The sequence below is a fragment of the Triturus cristatus genome, chromosome 10 (assembly GCF_964204655.1).
Source record: "Triturus cristatus chromosome 10, aTriCri1.1, whole genome shotgun sequence".
In the NCBI taxonomy this organism is placed as follows: domain Eukaryota; kingdom Metazoa; phylum Chordata; class Amphibia; order Caudata; family Salamandridae; genus Triturus; species Triturus cristatus.
This window is the reverse complement of record NC_140593.1, coordinates 277,901,726-277,918,269: the sequence shown is the minus strand read 5'-3', so window position 1 is coordinate 277,918,269 and position 16,544 is coordinate 277,901,726. Positions and strand designations below refer to the sequence as shown.

General features: G+C 39.2%; 1 protein-coding gene across 5 annotated transcripts in view; it reads left to right on the top strand.

Moving 5' to 3' along the window:
* The window catches only part of AKAP9 (A-kinase anchoring protein 9), a 1,384,828-nt gene that overhangs the window by 314,041 nt on the left and 1,054,243 nt on the right, over positions 1-16,544 (top strand). For all 5 annotated transcript variants that reach the window (XM_085631105.1, XM_085631108.1, XM_085631107.1 and 2 more), the window contains one exon: positions 12,400-12,541. In XM_085631105.1, coding sequence (XP_085487231.1) covers positions 12,400-12,541 — 142 coding nt within the window. The remainder of the gene's footprint in view (positions 1-12,399; positions 12,542-16,544) is intronic.

The following is a 16,544-nucleotide window of genomic DNA, read 5'->3' as shown; positions in this document are numbered from 1 at the left end:
AGAACGCAACGGCACAAGAGATTACTGGTACCTCTTGGCATGTCTATATTTCTCCAGTTTTGAAATGTTTGGAATGGCTGCCATTAAAGTTAGAGTATATTTTAAGTTATACAGATAGGGCACTATATGGCTAAGCATGCAACTGCATGAAAAACAAGGTAATCTTCTGTTAGCTCTGCTGAGCTCTTTTGTCTTGTTTACATTATTCTGATGGCTAGTTGTAAATTGAAAAGGGATACAGTTGGAGGCAAAGTCAAAAGGGCACGTTTGAAGGTGGGGAATGACACTCCAAAAGTGCCTAGTTTTCAACATGAACTTATACAACTGAGACACATGCTGAAAATACACCTCATCTGAATGGAATCCTGTTCAAAAGCACTTACAATGACGGTTGTTTAATAATATGGTGCAGTGTGACTTGAGGAGTTTTTTCGTACCTCGGATATAAAAAAGGTGGAATAGGAGCATATTGTTTGCCTGTACCCTTAGCTTTTCCTCAAATATAGTTAGTTACAGAATTTTCAGGATACTTTCTGCTCCTCCATGCCAGTTGAGTTCTTTGAGATCTATCTTTACATAGGCATGCCTTTGGAGACTTCAGCACCTTCTGAGTGTCTGATTGAGTAGTGTTTACGTTCTCTCTGTTAGTAAGCCTGAGGTATAGTACATCACAGCAGTACATTCCTACTCTCAACAGGGATCTTCTCATTTCCATGCTGTGGCGCTCTGTGGAGTTATTTGGGGATCCTTCACAGCAGGGATACATAAAGGACATGTAACTATTTAATAAGACTCCCAGTTTCTTTGCCTTCATAAGCCTCTTTTACGTTTTAAAGAGTGTCTGATGAGCCAGTAAAAGAAGTTACTGACCCCATCGGGATTCCAAGATTTGAAGGAACACAATGGACCTGAACATTATCACACAGGAGTTCTGGCTGCTAAAAGCTGGGGAAGAATTGCCAGGGGAACCCAGAATTCCCCATAATTTCCTATGTTGTCACATGATTCCAAGTGTTCAACTCTGCATCCCTGTTAATTCTGCGCACCCAGAGTTAATGGGATTCTTAGTATTGTGAACTCAGGAGGTGTGAAATGAACACTTTATCATTGTTATTGGTGGGCCCATAAATGTAACTGGTTGAGTGCCCAGGTTCTGTAGCCATTCCAAACGGATCAACTCCTGGTCTGCCCTGTCAAAACAGGTATCTCAGTCTTGCCTCCATTCAGACAAAGGAGACTTTTATGCAACCATTGGCGAAAGTGGTTTAGACTTTCTGTAACTTCATTGCAGCCTTCCGTGGCCTTATGCAATTGAATGTCGATTTGAGTGTCATCAGTGTATATCTGACAGTGCATCCTGTGCTTGTGTATATGTAGAACAGGATTGATGAGAAGGGAGACCCCTGTGCTCATTAGAAGAAATTTACTAAACAAATGAATAAGTAGACCCTATTTGTGGGCTGCAGTTGAGGAGAAAGGATATGATCCATTCCAGTGGCCTCCCTGCAATTCCTGCCCATTCCCGAGCCTACGCACACTAGTATTGTTTGTTTGGTTGTGCTGTATATGAGAATGTACCATTTGCTTGTCAACATTTCCTCTTCTTACCATTCGCTCATAGGCATTTGTTCGTGGGGTATAATTTCATTGTTCACCATCTCATTGTTTGTAACCTTATTGTGGGTAAGAAAAATATTAAATATGTACAGACCTACACATCTATAAAATCTCTTTTAATATTATGTCAGACCACTGTATTCGGCAAATAAGTTTTAAAACAGATCATTTTAGTTGGATTCTGTAGAATGTACAGACAGATGATCCATTGACCTATGTTGTATGTGAATTACCCATCAGCTAACGGATGAAGCAGGCGGGCTAAAAGCCTCTGCTTGGCTAACGCCAGATCTAAAAATTGATGGAATTTAGTAACAATTACATTTGGCTAAAAGAGGTACAGATTATTAGTGTCAATGGAAAATATATAAAAGGTGCTTTATTTGCAGGAAATACAATAATGCAAAAAATATTAAAGGTAAGGGTTATTCTTTTATTTTTACGTTCATTTCGTTTATGTGCATCAAAATATTTGTGCAGTTGATACCATCAATCAGTGAATGAAATGGATTCACTGACCATTCAAAATCCCGTCAGGAGCTTTGCAGCGCCCAGTCCACCATCAGTATATCACGGTATGCTGCTGATGGTGGATTTATTATTTTATTTTTTATGAATAATTTTTATTGCAGTACAGCAATCATTAATCGGAATCCAAGTCCTGATGGTGGATTTATGTGTTTTACAACTATTTTGATTGATCCTATAACAGAAAACAGCTTGCAACAGGCAGCTCATTTCCTGCGTCTGGGCATGATCAACAACTTATGATTGATAGATCACTGTGGAGCTATGAAACCAGGGATTTTCATTGACTGATGGTTTTAATTACGCAAATCTTTTGTTTACATAAACAGTATCGACGCATTGGTAACAATAGAATGAATTTAGTGGTTTTTTATTTGGTTATCTTGGTGAAGGCTTTGGCCTTCAATGCCAAGGTAGAGTTTGTAGAGAATAATAAGCATAGAGGAATGAAACATAGATTGCCAAATTAGACTTAGAGACTTTGTATCCAAATAATGACAAGAGGATGTTGTAGTTTGCAGAAATCCACAAGGGCCTTGTCAATTCTTTTATTATACAGATGTAAGGTATATTTGTTTTTTAGGTGACTCTTTGGTGTCTCTCCTAAAGTTTATCTTTTAGCTATCTTTATGACCACCAATCCTGTGTATTGCAATACACGTTATCAGGAATAGATAATATTTTACACCATAGTTGTTCGAGTGGTGACTTGTTTTCAGCTAAACAATTGTTGAACCATTCATTTAGTCATTTTGATCCCAGATATATTTTATATTGCAATGAATGGGGGTAACATAATGAGTAAGTTGATAGTTATAATGCAGTGTTCCTAGCACAGCTTCTGGATTTTTAGATGTATACTGGTTCTTTCTGAGTACGTTTTAGATCACATTGAAATATTCCCTATTGATGTTTTTTAAATGTCTAATTTTACTGGGTCCTTTGCCTCAGGGCCATGGCACACATATTGTGTTTACAAGCTGGAAGGTTAATAAGAAATGGTCAGACTACTAGATTGGCCAGTTAAATCTTGTGAGTAAACATTTAATCAACTTTGTGATCAGCTGTGAGAGTTGAGAGCCATTAACAATTTGGCAGAAGCCCAAAGCTGACAGTTCTGGGTGCCCTGAAAGCTTCTCTGATTTTCTGTTGAGAGGAATTCAGGAAAAGGGTAATGCGTTCTAGTGTTTGATTTATCATCGTTTTGACTAGGGGTCCGTGTTGGTTGATGTTTTAGGGAACGATCATGCATTCAAAAGTGCATCTTATAGTCTGTCGGTTAGCTCATTGGCACGAAAATAGCTACCCCGCCACCTTTCTTACTTTTGTTTGTATGCAACATTTTATAATTCTTGAGGAGTAGTTAATCAAAAATAATGACACAGCAAGTTAATCTTTAAGTTACTAGCCAACTCTGCTAACTGCCACTGACATTTGGTAAGAAAGAATCTGCCAGTTATTGAGAAACTAGAAGAAAAATGTCATTAAACATAATGTTGTGTAGAATCTGGGATTATCAGTAATTAAAAGGTGTTCCAAATAAAATTGTCAAGCAGTTCACTCCATAATTTTTCTTTTTTTGTTCTTCTACACATATAAATCATGAGTACAATTTTTGTGATGCTTATCATTTCTCTCATTTGGTCTTGGACGCATCTATTGAATTCATGAGTTATTGTGAATGCTTCATGCATAATATCTTGTACAGTATGCACCTAACTCTGATATTAAATTCCCTGTAATGTGTACAAAACATACATATATGTGAGGGCAGTGATTCTCCCAGTGCAGGTCAAAATTCATGCTGTTGTCGGCTGGTTGTAATGTGTCAAGATAGTGGAGTGGCGAGTTTAGATTTAGGCTCTTGTGTAGTCTTCTCTAGTCTGTTATTAAAGATGTGACTGTTTTGTGGACCGGTAATGAGATTGAAGCTGAAAGAAGCCTAATTTCTCCACTGCATATATATAAGGTGCTGGAGACCTATCTTGGTTTGTGGACATTCTGAGATTCTTGATTTCGTCTTCTGCTGGAACTGGACAAGACCTATAATTTTTGTCCAGAAAATGTTTTCCTGCTTTTCTCTGATGGACCTACCATTGAAGCCTGGATTATATTGGGGTTTCAGTTTAGCATTACCTGAGTCATCATGCTTGCAGTGGTCAAAGTTTTTCTTCATTTTAGTTCATTATGCATTCACTTTATATTTTCCAAATAAGTATAAGTCAAGTTAATACACACAAACTCATCATAGAATCCTTAGAACCTCAAGAGCAACATATTAAATCTTACTCCAATTTCTGCAGTGAAGTCAAGGAAAAAATGAAAGCACACTTTAATGTAATAAATTTCATCCTCGATGCTTAGAGAAATAGCTATAAGTGTTTGCCTCAAATGTTGTGGAATCTCTTAGTACACAGTTCTAAGATGTGCTATTCAATATTCAGCATCCATTACCTCATGATTTGTGCTCATTTAATCAATTGCCTTTTTTTTAAATTTAGAGTCCGCATTTAACCTAAGCAGCCTTTACACATTTGTCATTCAGTACTGTAATCATGCCAGCTATTTTAATTACTTCCACCAATCTGTTGTCTATTACTTTTTTTAAACGTGTTTTATTTAGATGATCAAATCATAACACCTATATATGGACAATTTAAATATCACAACTGAACCATGAGGCTCCACCTTCACTCACGAACCAGAATATTTTGTGCACAGAGAAGTAAGAATACAAACAATAATTCGATGTCTTTCAACCATGAGGTTGCAGGTGTCTTCATCAGATAACTTTCGTTCAGTTTGTTGCGTTTAACCACATCGAGTAGTTGGCTTCTTCACTTTGGGGTGTCAACCTTGCTCCATGGCTGTGCTTTGCCCCAAAAGTGCAAGGCCTTCAAATGTTACATTTTTTGGGGCAAAGTGCTTGTCCACCCTGCCACCATCACATCGCATACATTTTGGATATTGCCTCACCTTCCACAGCTTTTACACGATCTGAGGGATACTGCCATTAGTATTTTGGTTTATAATATACCCGGTTCAAGCATTAGAATGAGAGATTTCATCCATATTTGAGAGTCATTTGTTTGAATTAATGGCATAGATAAGATCAATGCTCCTCTTCTATTAGAGTGGCAGCTCTTGCGCTCCACGTGTCCTTCCTGTTCACTTTTACCCATTTCCACTAATCCATAATGCTTTGATGTGCATATTAGCCTGCTCCCACCCTTCATTAAGGTGTTTAAGTCCAATGCTGCAATTGTTTGTTACAGTGCTGACCCAGATATAGGCTGTTAGAATAACCTTAGATAGAATGGATACACCAACAACTAATGTGTGCAAATCCTTTGGATGAAGCATTGGGACACAATATATAGGCCTTTCAGGATTGCCACGCTGTGACTTGCACTTAGACAGCATTACAGCTGAATTCAAAATACAGAAGTGTGTGTTCCCTCCTCTGTGTAGAGAACACAGATTCAGATAGTGGTGTACTTTTTATACCTACCAATTCCACCCTTTATCACTACTTTTAGTGATAGGTGTATTTTCCCTGGTGTAGGTAAAGCCACACCACCTGCAACTCAAAAGATCTTCTGACAAATTTATTGAGGGACCTCTGGATCTGGTTAGACTAGTTTCAGCCTCATTTCAGTTATGGTATTAAAGTCAAAAGCACTTTTCAAAGATGAGTTAAGAATTTCCTGACATTTGACCATAACTTCCTCATAAAAGCTTGCATTGTCAGAGTTGGGCACTTATACGTTACTCAGAGTCACCGTACAATCAGTCACCCTTCCAAAAGGCATATTTCCCATGTATTCTAGTGAATAGCTTGCCCTGATCCCTCCTGACATGTTGTGTGTGAGAAATATTGGAAAATCGTGATAGAAACTAAATTAAGATAAGGGCATATTGTCCTTTTACTGCACACCTTTTCTTTCTACGTTCAAGGTTGAACCAGGTGAGTGATATTTCAGATTTTTATACTGCTTCACCTTAAAACACACTGGTCTATGAGCCCACAATACATATTACAGACAATTGATCACTTGAAGGTAAAAAATTCCAACTAATGTTAACAATAAAATTCATAAGTCCCCAAGCATGCTATCTTTATTCCATCATGTTGATTTATGGCACATTTTTATTCAGAATTCCCTAAATCTCATGCAATACTTTTTTTGCTTCCCTTGATCAGGAGAAAATATCACTATTAATTCTTGTAGATATTCTTGAAGATATTTGAAAGTTGACGTGCCACAACCAAATGTATAATCGAAGTATAAAAGCTGTCAATTTATATATAGATTTCAATCAGTTCCTTCGCTCTCACTATTCGTTTACCCCAAAAGCAACGGTGTCATATATCACTCCACAGTCTTTTTCCTTATCCATTGTAGTTTATTAGGCAGTATTTTGAATAGGAATCTGGTACAAATAACAGCTCAAACACCACCACTCATTAAGTCAATAGAGAGTCAGTGCTAAATCTGATGGTCTAGCGATTCTCATGTTTTGATATCAGATTATTTCTTCCTTCTCTCCTATATGATTTGTGTTCAATATATATTACTTGAAAATGCAGCAGGTTTAAGTTGTGTTTCCCTAAAATGGGTCTCTACAGAAAACCTTTCATTCATCATGCTGTAGTTCTTTTGGGGCTTGTTCTGCAAAGGCTCTAGGATTGAGATGCCAACATGAAAGGGGCTCTGGGGTTAATGAACAACTTGGAAGTCTTGCTTTACTGCATACAAATATTTTGTAGTAGCATTTGGTGTTAGAAATTCTAAAACACCCTTTCTTTGCTTGTGATATTGCAGTGCCATCAACACCTCTGATTTATTTTCCCTCCCTGGCCAGTTGTTTGAAGATAGAGTCTACATTTGCAAAATTGAACATAGACCTGCACATATGAAATATTAAGCAGAAGAACCATGGGCCTTTACTTCTAGCCCACATCTCCAAGTGTAGCAATCTTCCTTTGTTTACATCTTCAGACATCTTATGCAGTAGAGGCTAGAGATTTGCATCTTCCATATTATTCTAGATTTTGTGCTCTCATATTCAGTAAATTAATCACCCACTGAAATTGACGTTTAGCAAATTGCCCAGTTTGTACAGTATCAGAGAGTAACCCACATTTCATAACCTACTCTTACATGTCAGAGAAAAACATCCTTTGAATTTGTTTAAACCATCTGTAAATGGTCAGCAACATGAATTCCTTTCCGGTCAAAGGAGACAGGCAAAATATTCCAAAGCAAAAATAAATATGATAATGCTATGGAGGCAATCCTACCTAGTCCTTACTTATCAACAATTGTTCAGAAAAGACATCATTCATTTTGATGCAAATATGATAAGAAATACAAAGCTATTCCTAAAATATGACCGGTCTTGTTGTACAGAACGGTCCCATAACTAAACAAATCATTTTGGTTAACTTTCTTTGAAATCTGTTCCAATTAATTCTGCACAGGATAAAACAATACAAATTGCCCAGGGTGTCCTTGGTCTCCCCTGGCTAAGCATATGTGTGCATATACCCATTTTAAATGTGTATGTAATTTTTTTTTTACTGCCATACTCACTGTAAGATGTAATTGTTTTTGAAATATCGATTTAAAAGCTGTGAGCATCTGTCTTACATTTACACCCAATGGTGAGAAATACAAAATAATGTCATTGTTATTTTCTCAAGGGCGCAGAATATTATGATTCTTCAGAACATCAAACTCCATTGTACTGCAAACATTCCACAGTGGAAAAAACTAAATGCATTTGCCATATTCCTTTGTCGATATAACCTTATGTCCTAAACAAATAAAATGCAAACCTGGCTTGCATTCAGGCTATAGATGCACACAATCATTACATTTCCAATAATAATATTGCACTGATGCGCTGTATTTCTTATTCCTGGATGACCTAGATAAGTAGGACTCCTGCACCTCCCTTCGTGACATCCAGGGATTTTCAACAAGTAAACACCATTTGATGCATTTTGAGAACACGCGTGCAGCCAGCCAGCAGAGAACCTCTTGGGCGCAACTTAAGGTTACATTTGATGGTGAGGTGATACAACTGTCCTAACGCAAATTTGACATCTCAGAAGCGATGGACCCTCTTATTCAACAAGCAGTAGCAAAACTGATAGGTCTCTCCTGTGAGTGAGCTATTAGCTTTGTCAAAGTCTTTTAGCTATGTTGTTCAGCATCATGGCTGATAGTAAATTAAAAACAAAAATGGACAACAACAGAAGAAGGGAGAGTAGGTACAATGGGATCAAGAAACACGAACAAGGAAGGCGGGTGGGGGCAAGCTACATGGAGAAGGGAAAAGGGTGCGGGCATGCAACACAAACTGGGTGGGTGGTGGAAAGCAACAAGGACGAGAGAGGGTGGGGTCAAGATATATATATATATATATCACTAAGCCGCCAATGAAAACTTGAAATATCTTACTTCCTTAAAGTGTAGCGATTTCTCTGTAATTGGACGGATATATATATATATACACACACACACACACACACGCACACACATACATACAAGCACACACCTTATACATACTTACCTTGCGAGGTAAATACGTGGTTTAAAAGCATATTTGTGGTCAAGACATGCGTGGTAATGGATGCGAACCACGGTGCTCAGATCAATCACGCAGCATTGTGGTTGGATCAGGGAAGCCTGGATGCTTTCCGTCCCGTGTTCCTGACGGAGACATGAGGAAGAGAGACACGGGAAGGAGGTAAGTTTAATTTGATTTTTTATTTACTCCCCGCCCGCCACCCCAGATCCATGCCGGTCACCACTGCAATCATCCCTTGGAGTGTAAATGAAAGAATAGACATTAAAACATCTGGGAATTGCAATGTCTAATGGCAAATTTAAAAAGTGTCCTACTCCTTAGCATACCTCCACCTAGCAAAGCAACTGCAGGTAAATTAGAGCAGCTATACATTTTTTGATCTGTAACTTCTTAAAGATTGGGATCAAAAGATCTCTTGACAAATGTTTATAATATTTGTAAAAAAAAAAATACAAAATGAAGCAAAGTTTGACAAGAAGTTTCATCACAAGAGCAACGGCTAATGCTAGCAACATCATATTGACCTATAGGGAAACAGAGTTTCCATCTAATTGATCCCATACAAAAACCTAGTGAGTAACCTTCTTTCCCAGGGATGTCTTACCCATTCCAGGTATAGATTCTTCCAAGGGCTCATTTATATCAAAGCATACTCCGTGAAGGAGGGCTGTACAGACTCTGATAATTCCCTCACCCGAGTGCTGCCTACCTAAACATTATTAGATACCCAGGCTTTGTCCTCCTACCTAAGGGCCCTTGTGTTTACAAAAATTGAGGGCCTACCCAGTTTCAGGAGGGTGGTCTAAATGTAGTGGAGCCAAGGGATTGAAGGACCCAAGGCACACGCCAACCAGTCCTCAATAATGTCCTTATTAAGTGAGGTGTGATCATTGGTCCAGATTGAGCTCCATAACAGCAACAGTGCCAGTTTAACATGATCCTCCACATAGACCAAACCAAGTTCTTCACAAACCCAAATATGGGGGCTGCGTGCAGGCACCCCTAGGTTCCTCCTAAGCATCCTATTTTCTTATACTTGCAAATTTTTAACATTACTGTATCTCGATCCCTGCATTATATGTAAGAACAGGAATACACTTTCATCTGTAGCTCTTCACAAGCGGTTGAATAGGCTTTCTCCCAATCATAGAGGAAAAGTTAAAAAGTAGAACCAACTGCCCGAGAGAAACTTGCTCTCCTACTCCCCAGACAGGCATCCCAGGTATTGCTACACTCAAACGTTACGCCCAGGTGTGGTAAAAAATTAACACTCTCGAGGTGCTTACCCTTAATTGCAAGAGTGATGGTTATTCTTTTTTTTGATCCACATACTATGATAAAGGTTTTGGACATTTTAGTCTCAAGGTCCAAGTTCTCCATAAAGCCCACAAATGCTTGTAGACGTTTAAGATGATTAGAGGTTCTAGCTATCAGAACTGCTTCATCCACATATAAAAGCATGGGCAATGGTCGTTGTTTACTACTCTCTGTAGAACCAAATCAGAGTTTAAAGGATATGGAAAAGAAGGTATACAGAATTTACAAACACAGCCTGGAACTGGAGCAGTCTTTCTAAACTTCAAGTTATTTCTGCCAGTCACATATGAAACATCCTGATTCAGACAGTCAACACAGCAACCCTATTCTGTCTGAAGAAGTGAGGAGCAAGGTTTCAGGATCATAATTGATGAAAGACCAAAAGCTGTTGATTGTGGTGGATCATCTTTAAATGCAGAAATGCGCAACTAGACAAGCGCAGTGGGTCATCAGTCATATTGGATGTTAATGAAATATTCAGCCAACTGAGAAATCATTAACTGGGCCTTTTCAGTGCAAAAGAAAACACATTCTTAGGCTTTACTTCCAGGTATCTAGAAGTCCTATCATCCAAAACCCAACTCTAAGGTGAATGTCCTTTTGTTCAGCTGGTTGGATATTTTTTTCCTATTTATCCTCCACCTGCCTCACCTATTCCTCTCGCTAAACTAATCAATGGAAATGGATGATCTTCATCACAGGACTGGTCTCCCAAAGGGAGTATCCTCATCTACTCCCGTGTGAGAGAGACCATAAACCATTGCAGCGCAGGCTGAATGTTTGTGTTCAGGAAACTTGGATAACTTTTAAGGATGGGGAGGGGGTGCTTGTTAAAACAACTTCGCTATTGGGCCTTGTTTCTATATACATTAGCTTGATTGGATATGAATCTTTTAAAGACTTGGATTCATTTACCCCACAGTGGTTTGGTGTGTTTTGAACTCTGTAATTATTTAAAGTTATTCTTTTGATAAAAAAATGTGCTTTTAGAATTCTGTTGTGCTGATCAAGTCCATGCTTCACAAAGTGATCAGATCAATCATGCTCCCCTTTTTTACAATGTCCTCATTTTGTTTTGCGCTCTTACTTGTTTCATCATCATTGTGATTTATTTTTAATATAGTTTTTATTGTTTTCTAGTTTATTTAGAGGAGTTTATCATGAACCTTTTTCATCTAACTTTCCAGTTTATTTAATAATTTAGCGAACTTTAGTAGAATCCGTTTTTTAAGCATGAGGGCTTATATAGAAATCTATATTTGATGGTGTAACTTCCTTCCACATTTATATTGTACAGTCCTTTCTAATTTTTATTCCCGTGGTTTAGTTTCCCAGCTGGATGTTGAAAATCACTACCACATGGTGTGATTCGATCTAGGATTTGTGGATGATGCCATTTGTAGGTTATAGTCTGTAAAGATTGTAGCTAAAAACAGGGCTTAACTGTATGTTTTGCCTATAACATTAAAATGTAAGCTGTCTCTGATCACATTTGTGATAATGTGTTTCACTGTAGTATTCAGATCTGATTCTGCCAAACATTAAAGTCTTCTAAGATAGTCAGATGATTGTTTTGTAGGCCTAGATGTGCAATAATGATGGTGCTTTTCTCAAATTGGCTGTTTAGTACACTTAGGTGCTGTAATTGTATCTATGCATATTTTGCTGGTATAGTCATCATTCACATTCTGTGAATTTACTTAATCCAGTATTTGAATAAATAATCTAATTTGTCAGCTGATTCTGAAGAACTTTGTATGTTTAGCCTTCTAAATGGAGTCAGCCCCCTTCCTATTGCAGTTTCTACTTTGCAAATTATTTTACATTTTGACAGCATCTCTGAAGTGGCAGAATTGCATGTTGTAGTTATACTAAACTCACAAAAAAAGTCATTTTGTTAAAATGTAAGGAGAATGTTTATTTGCAATTTGTTTAACAGCTAATGTTCTTACATCAGCCTTTCATTTATTGTATGGCCATTTTTTAGATTTGACCTGGTTTGTCTTTTGACTAGTTTCATTACTACCTTTGGACTGAAAATCTCTAAGGCTAGGCGCTATTTTGAGTTTGTGTAATGTTACAGTTAGATTTGCTTCGAGAATGGGTCTATTATCCCAGTGATCCAGTTTGTCATCAGATTCCTAGGTGTACCTAAGTTCTCCATTGAGTATTGAGCTAAGACCGCCATCAGTATTCCTAATTTATTTTAGAAATAACTGCTCAGTTATGTTATCTGTCAACTGTAATTTTATTTATTGCTAAAATATATTAGAGCCAACAAATTTATATCCAACTTAATCTATTTTTACCTCACCAACTTGTCCTTGTGTTTTATAGTATTTAGTCACCATACTCGGGGAGAATTGTACGTCTGCCGAGAAACGTGAAGTAAGCGTAAATGACGAAGCGGTCCCTGAGGCCAGAGTTACAGAGAGAGCAGAGCTTTTAAACTTGCAAGTGCACATGGCTAAAGCCCAAGGTAATGTTTTTCGTACAAAATAATGAAGCAGTCTTTTGTAGGTGTTTAAATGTTAAGCAGAGATTAACTATTAAGTACATAAATGCATGTTTACAACCACAGTAGTCTCATTTTAAAGATGAAACCGCATGATATGCTGCAGGTAGTAATTACAATTGTTGTGTGTCACAGATAGACTAAACTAGTTAGGACACGGAGCTGGACATGCATCGAAAACAGTTCATTGCTGCATGGAATCCATTGTTATAAAATTATGTGAATTACCAAAATAATTGTATATGTCTTGATCTAACATTTAGGTATCATAGAATTTCCTATCTGTAAGTTCCTAGCTGGAAGTCATTAGGCTTCATGAAATGTACCTGTTCCTTTAAGGGGTAATTTGTGTCAAGGTAGATCATTTCGTGTGGTCAAGCATTTAGATTTTGTCTGATTGGCCTCTGTGTGTATTTTATCTTATGACAAATGTTGGACATTCAGCTGCTGCCAAAAGAACACCATGCTGTAAAAATGGTTCAAGTTAGAAAAATAGTTGTATAAACTTTTATCTAACTTTTAGATGTTATGTTCTGTTATACAGACTTATATAGCGCACGTCTACCCATAGGTGTCTTGGCGCTTGCTGAACATAAAGCCGGGAGATTACTAGTTGTTAAATAGCCATGTCTTAAATTCTTTTCTGAAGGCACGGAGGGTGGGTATGGCCATAAGATATAGTGAAAGAGAGTTCCACAGCCTGGCTGTGCTGTTAGTGAAGCTCCTTCCTCCCCAGTTCACTTTTCTGACTCTAGTGGTGGTAATCAGTCTGGCACTAGCTGACCGAAGATGTCTGTTTGGAATATGCCAATTAAAAGCCTTCCATAGAAATTCCAGACCTTCTCTATGCAAGGCCTTATGGGCCGCACAGAGCGTTTTAAATTTACTTCGCTGTCGCACCGGGAGCCAGTGTAGTTTCCGGATGCCTGAAGATTCTGACTGATATTTCTGAATGTCCAGAATCAATCTGGCTGCTGCATTTTGCACCACCTGGAGCTTCATAAGTAGTTTTTACTGGAGGTTTATATACAAGCCATTACAATAGTCTAACTTTGACAGGGCTAGTGCAGAGACCACAGTCTTCCTGTTGTTTTTGGGGATAAAAGGAAACATTTTTCTTAAGATTTTGATGGTATAGAATGAAGAGGACACTACCTTAGACACCTGGACCTCATATCTGAGCTTATCGTCCATGATAGAGCCTAGGTTTTTAGCTTGGTCACCGGGAGGGGAGGGGAGCTCAGACAGTCGGGCCACCTGGCAGGAGACCATGCTGGAGAGAGATTGTCAAATAGTATAACCTCAGTTTTACTTGAGTTAAACTTTAGGCAATGTCGGCTCACCCAACTGCTCAGAGCAATCATACAGTCATGTACTCTTAAAGAGTAGTTGACATCATTGTCCACAGCTGATACAACCAATTGGGTGTCATCAGCATAGGATGTTGAATTTAGATTAATTAATGTAATACCTCGAAGCCTCTTACCCATAAGGCTGTCATGTAAATACCTGTTTCAGGGGTAATTTGTGTAAATGTGAATTCTCTTTGTGTGGTACAGCCTTTAGAGTTTATCAGATTTTCTTGTGTGTGTTTTTATCCTGTAAAATACTTTAGGGCATTTAGGTTCTGCCCCAAGGAATCCATTGTTATAAAGTGATTTAAATTAGCAAAACAATAGTCAGAACCTTAATTTAACTTTACAATTGATAAAATTCACTGTCTGTATGACCCTTGCCTTGAAGAATTTAGTGTTAGGTTCTATTTTTCCCTGTAGCTGGTTCCTCATTGTGAGACCTGGGATTCCGATTTTGGCGTATTTGCTTTTATATTAAATTCTGTAACTGACTACTGGGCATTAAATGCTGCTACAGGAAACTGAGAGACTCGTCTTTGAAGAGAATTACATTCTACCTTCTCACAGCCTTCAAAGGAGTGCATAGAACTAGGTAGAAAAAGCAGTGACAGCCCATGTGTCTGAAGGCATGTTGTCATTAGCTGCAGTATCCTTTCAAAGTTTGATAAAGGTTGATAAGACTGAGAGCAGAAACATGGATCAGAGTAGGTTAGAACAAAGAAACAGAAGAAGGAAAGAGAGAAAGGAGGTGGAATGAGACAAAGGGGGGAGGGTGTGCAGATTTGGTGAGAAGGGAGTATAACTGTAAGCTTTTTCAGTTGCAGAGATCAGGTCAGTTGAAAAAAAGTAATGACTAATTGTGAAGGGATTCTCTCCAGAAGACCAGAGAAGGCCTCTCATAGCTAGCCAAACAGATGATTTGATATTTACTCTCTGAGCTGCTGACGGGTTTAGGATCTCACTCTTCTTCGAACTGGGCCTGCACAATTTGAAGATGTACAGTGCATCTTATGTTGTAATTGAAATATCTCTTTTGTCTGAGCCGAGATCAGGCACCTTTACATCTGAGAAATGCCACCCAATTCCTCACTTCTGCTTGAAGCACTTACAAATGACTGTTTATATTCTTTACTGTCTGGGTTTACAGGCCATTCTAGCCAAGCCGACATCCATCCTAGCTCAGTGCTTCCACTACCTGGGAGCTGTGATGACCACCAAACAAGAAAAGTTGCTTCAATTGGAATAAAGAATGTCTTCTATCTGTCTGGTGTCTTACATTTCACAGGATATCACATCTGATTGCCTGCGAGTTCCCATCTGTTCTGAGATCCATGACCTCTTGCATTTTCCTGGTACATCATGCTTGTGTCCACATGAGATCACTTGAGAATTGTCTAGAAGACCAGTGGTGTCAGTACTCTTATAGCTCAGTTTACTCCCTTTGGCTGCAATGAAGTCCTTTCAATGATGCTGTTATTCAGGAGTGCCTTGTCACCAGAAATATTATCACAGACAATTATGATAGGTGCCTCCCTGATGGACTTTAGAGTACTTATGGATATCCTCCAAAAGCAAGGGATATGGTTCAACAAGGAAATGTCATACAATATAAACCTTAAGCATCTAAGATCATCTCCTCTATCTTTTAAATCATTACATTTGATCGAGACATCTAGCCGGAGACTCCTTCCCTTTGAATTTCCTAGGTGTTAAGCTGGATCCGGAAGATTTTTCTTCGAGCAATACCCCTGCGTGCCAATAGGTGGCATTGGTGTGCTCCTCATGATGTCGTCGGTGTCGTCTGCGTCGTTGTGATGTCCATGTCACCTATATAGGCACCACCTTGCAGCGCTTATGTCAGTTCTTTTCTTTCCACGCCAGCCTGCGCCGATCCGTGTAGAGAGCTACCCCACTTTTTGACAGGCTTTTTTCGACATTTTGTCGATGTCTTTTTTTAGTGTATAGGTTTTTCCTCATGTCCAATAAGACTTCTGGTTTCAAGCTGTACTGCCCCTGTCACCCCATCATGTCGGTGACGGCCCCACATCTGGTTTGTCTCTGGTGCCTGGAGGGCAAGCACGACTTAGTGGTGTTCTGAATGCCGGGCCATGGCTCAGGAGGCTTTGAGGGAGTGGTCCCTAAAGCTGCTTACAGCCCGGTGCTCGGCACTGCATTGTTCTTCCTGGAGGTCTCGTCCACAGTCCCGATCGCGAGGAAGTACCGGGCACCACTCCAGGCGTCTCCGAAGTCTTTGTCCTCCCACTCTAAGTCGTAGAGTCGGTCAGGTAAGAAGCACAAGAAACATAAGAAGTAGAAGCATACTTCAACCTCTCCCTGCCTGTCGGTCGGAGGAGTCTCTGCGCTCTAGGCCTCATTCCTCAGAACCTGCGCCTGGGTCAGCTCCACGCTTCTCAGCCTTACCGGGAGCCGGAGAAACCCCCACCCAGCTCAAGGAATTTTAGGATGCCATGCATCTCATTTTTCGGCAGCCTGATCCTACTGGTGTGCCTTTGGGCCCCAGAGGCGGCTTCATCGGGTTCCGTGCCGGTGGCTCCAGTCCGAACACCCCCCACCCCCATGGATCTGGATTGTTGCCTGTCATACCATGGCGA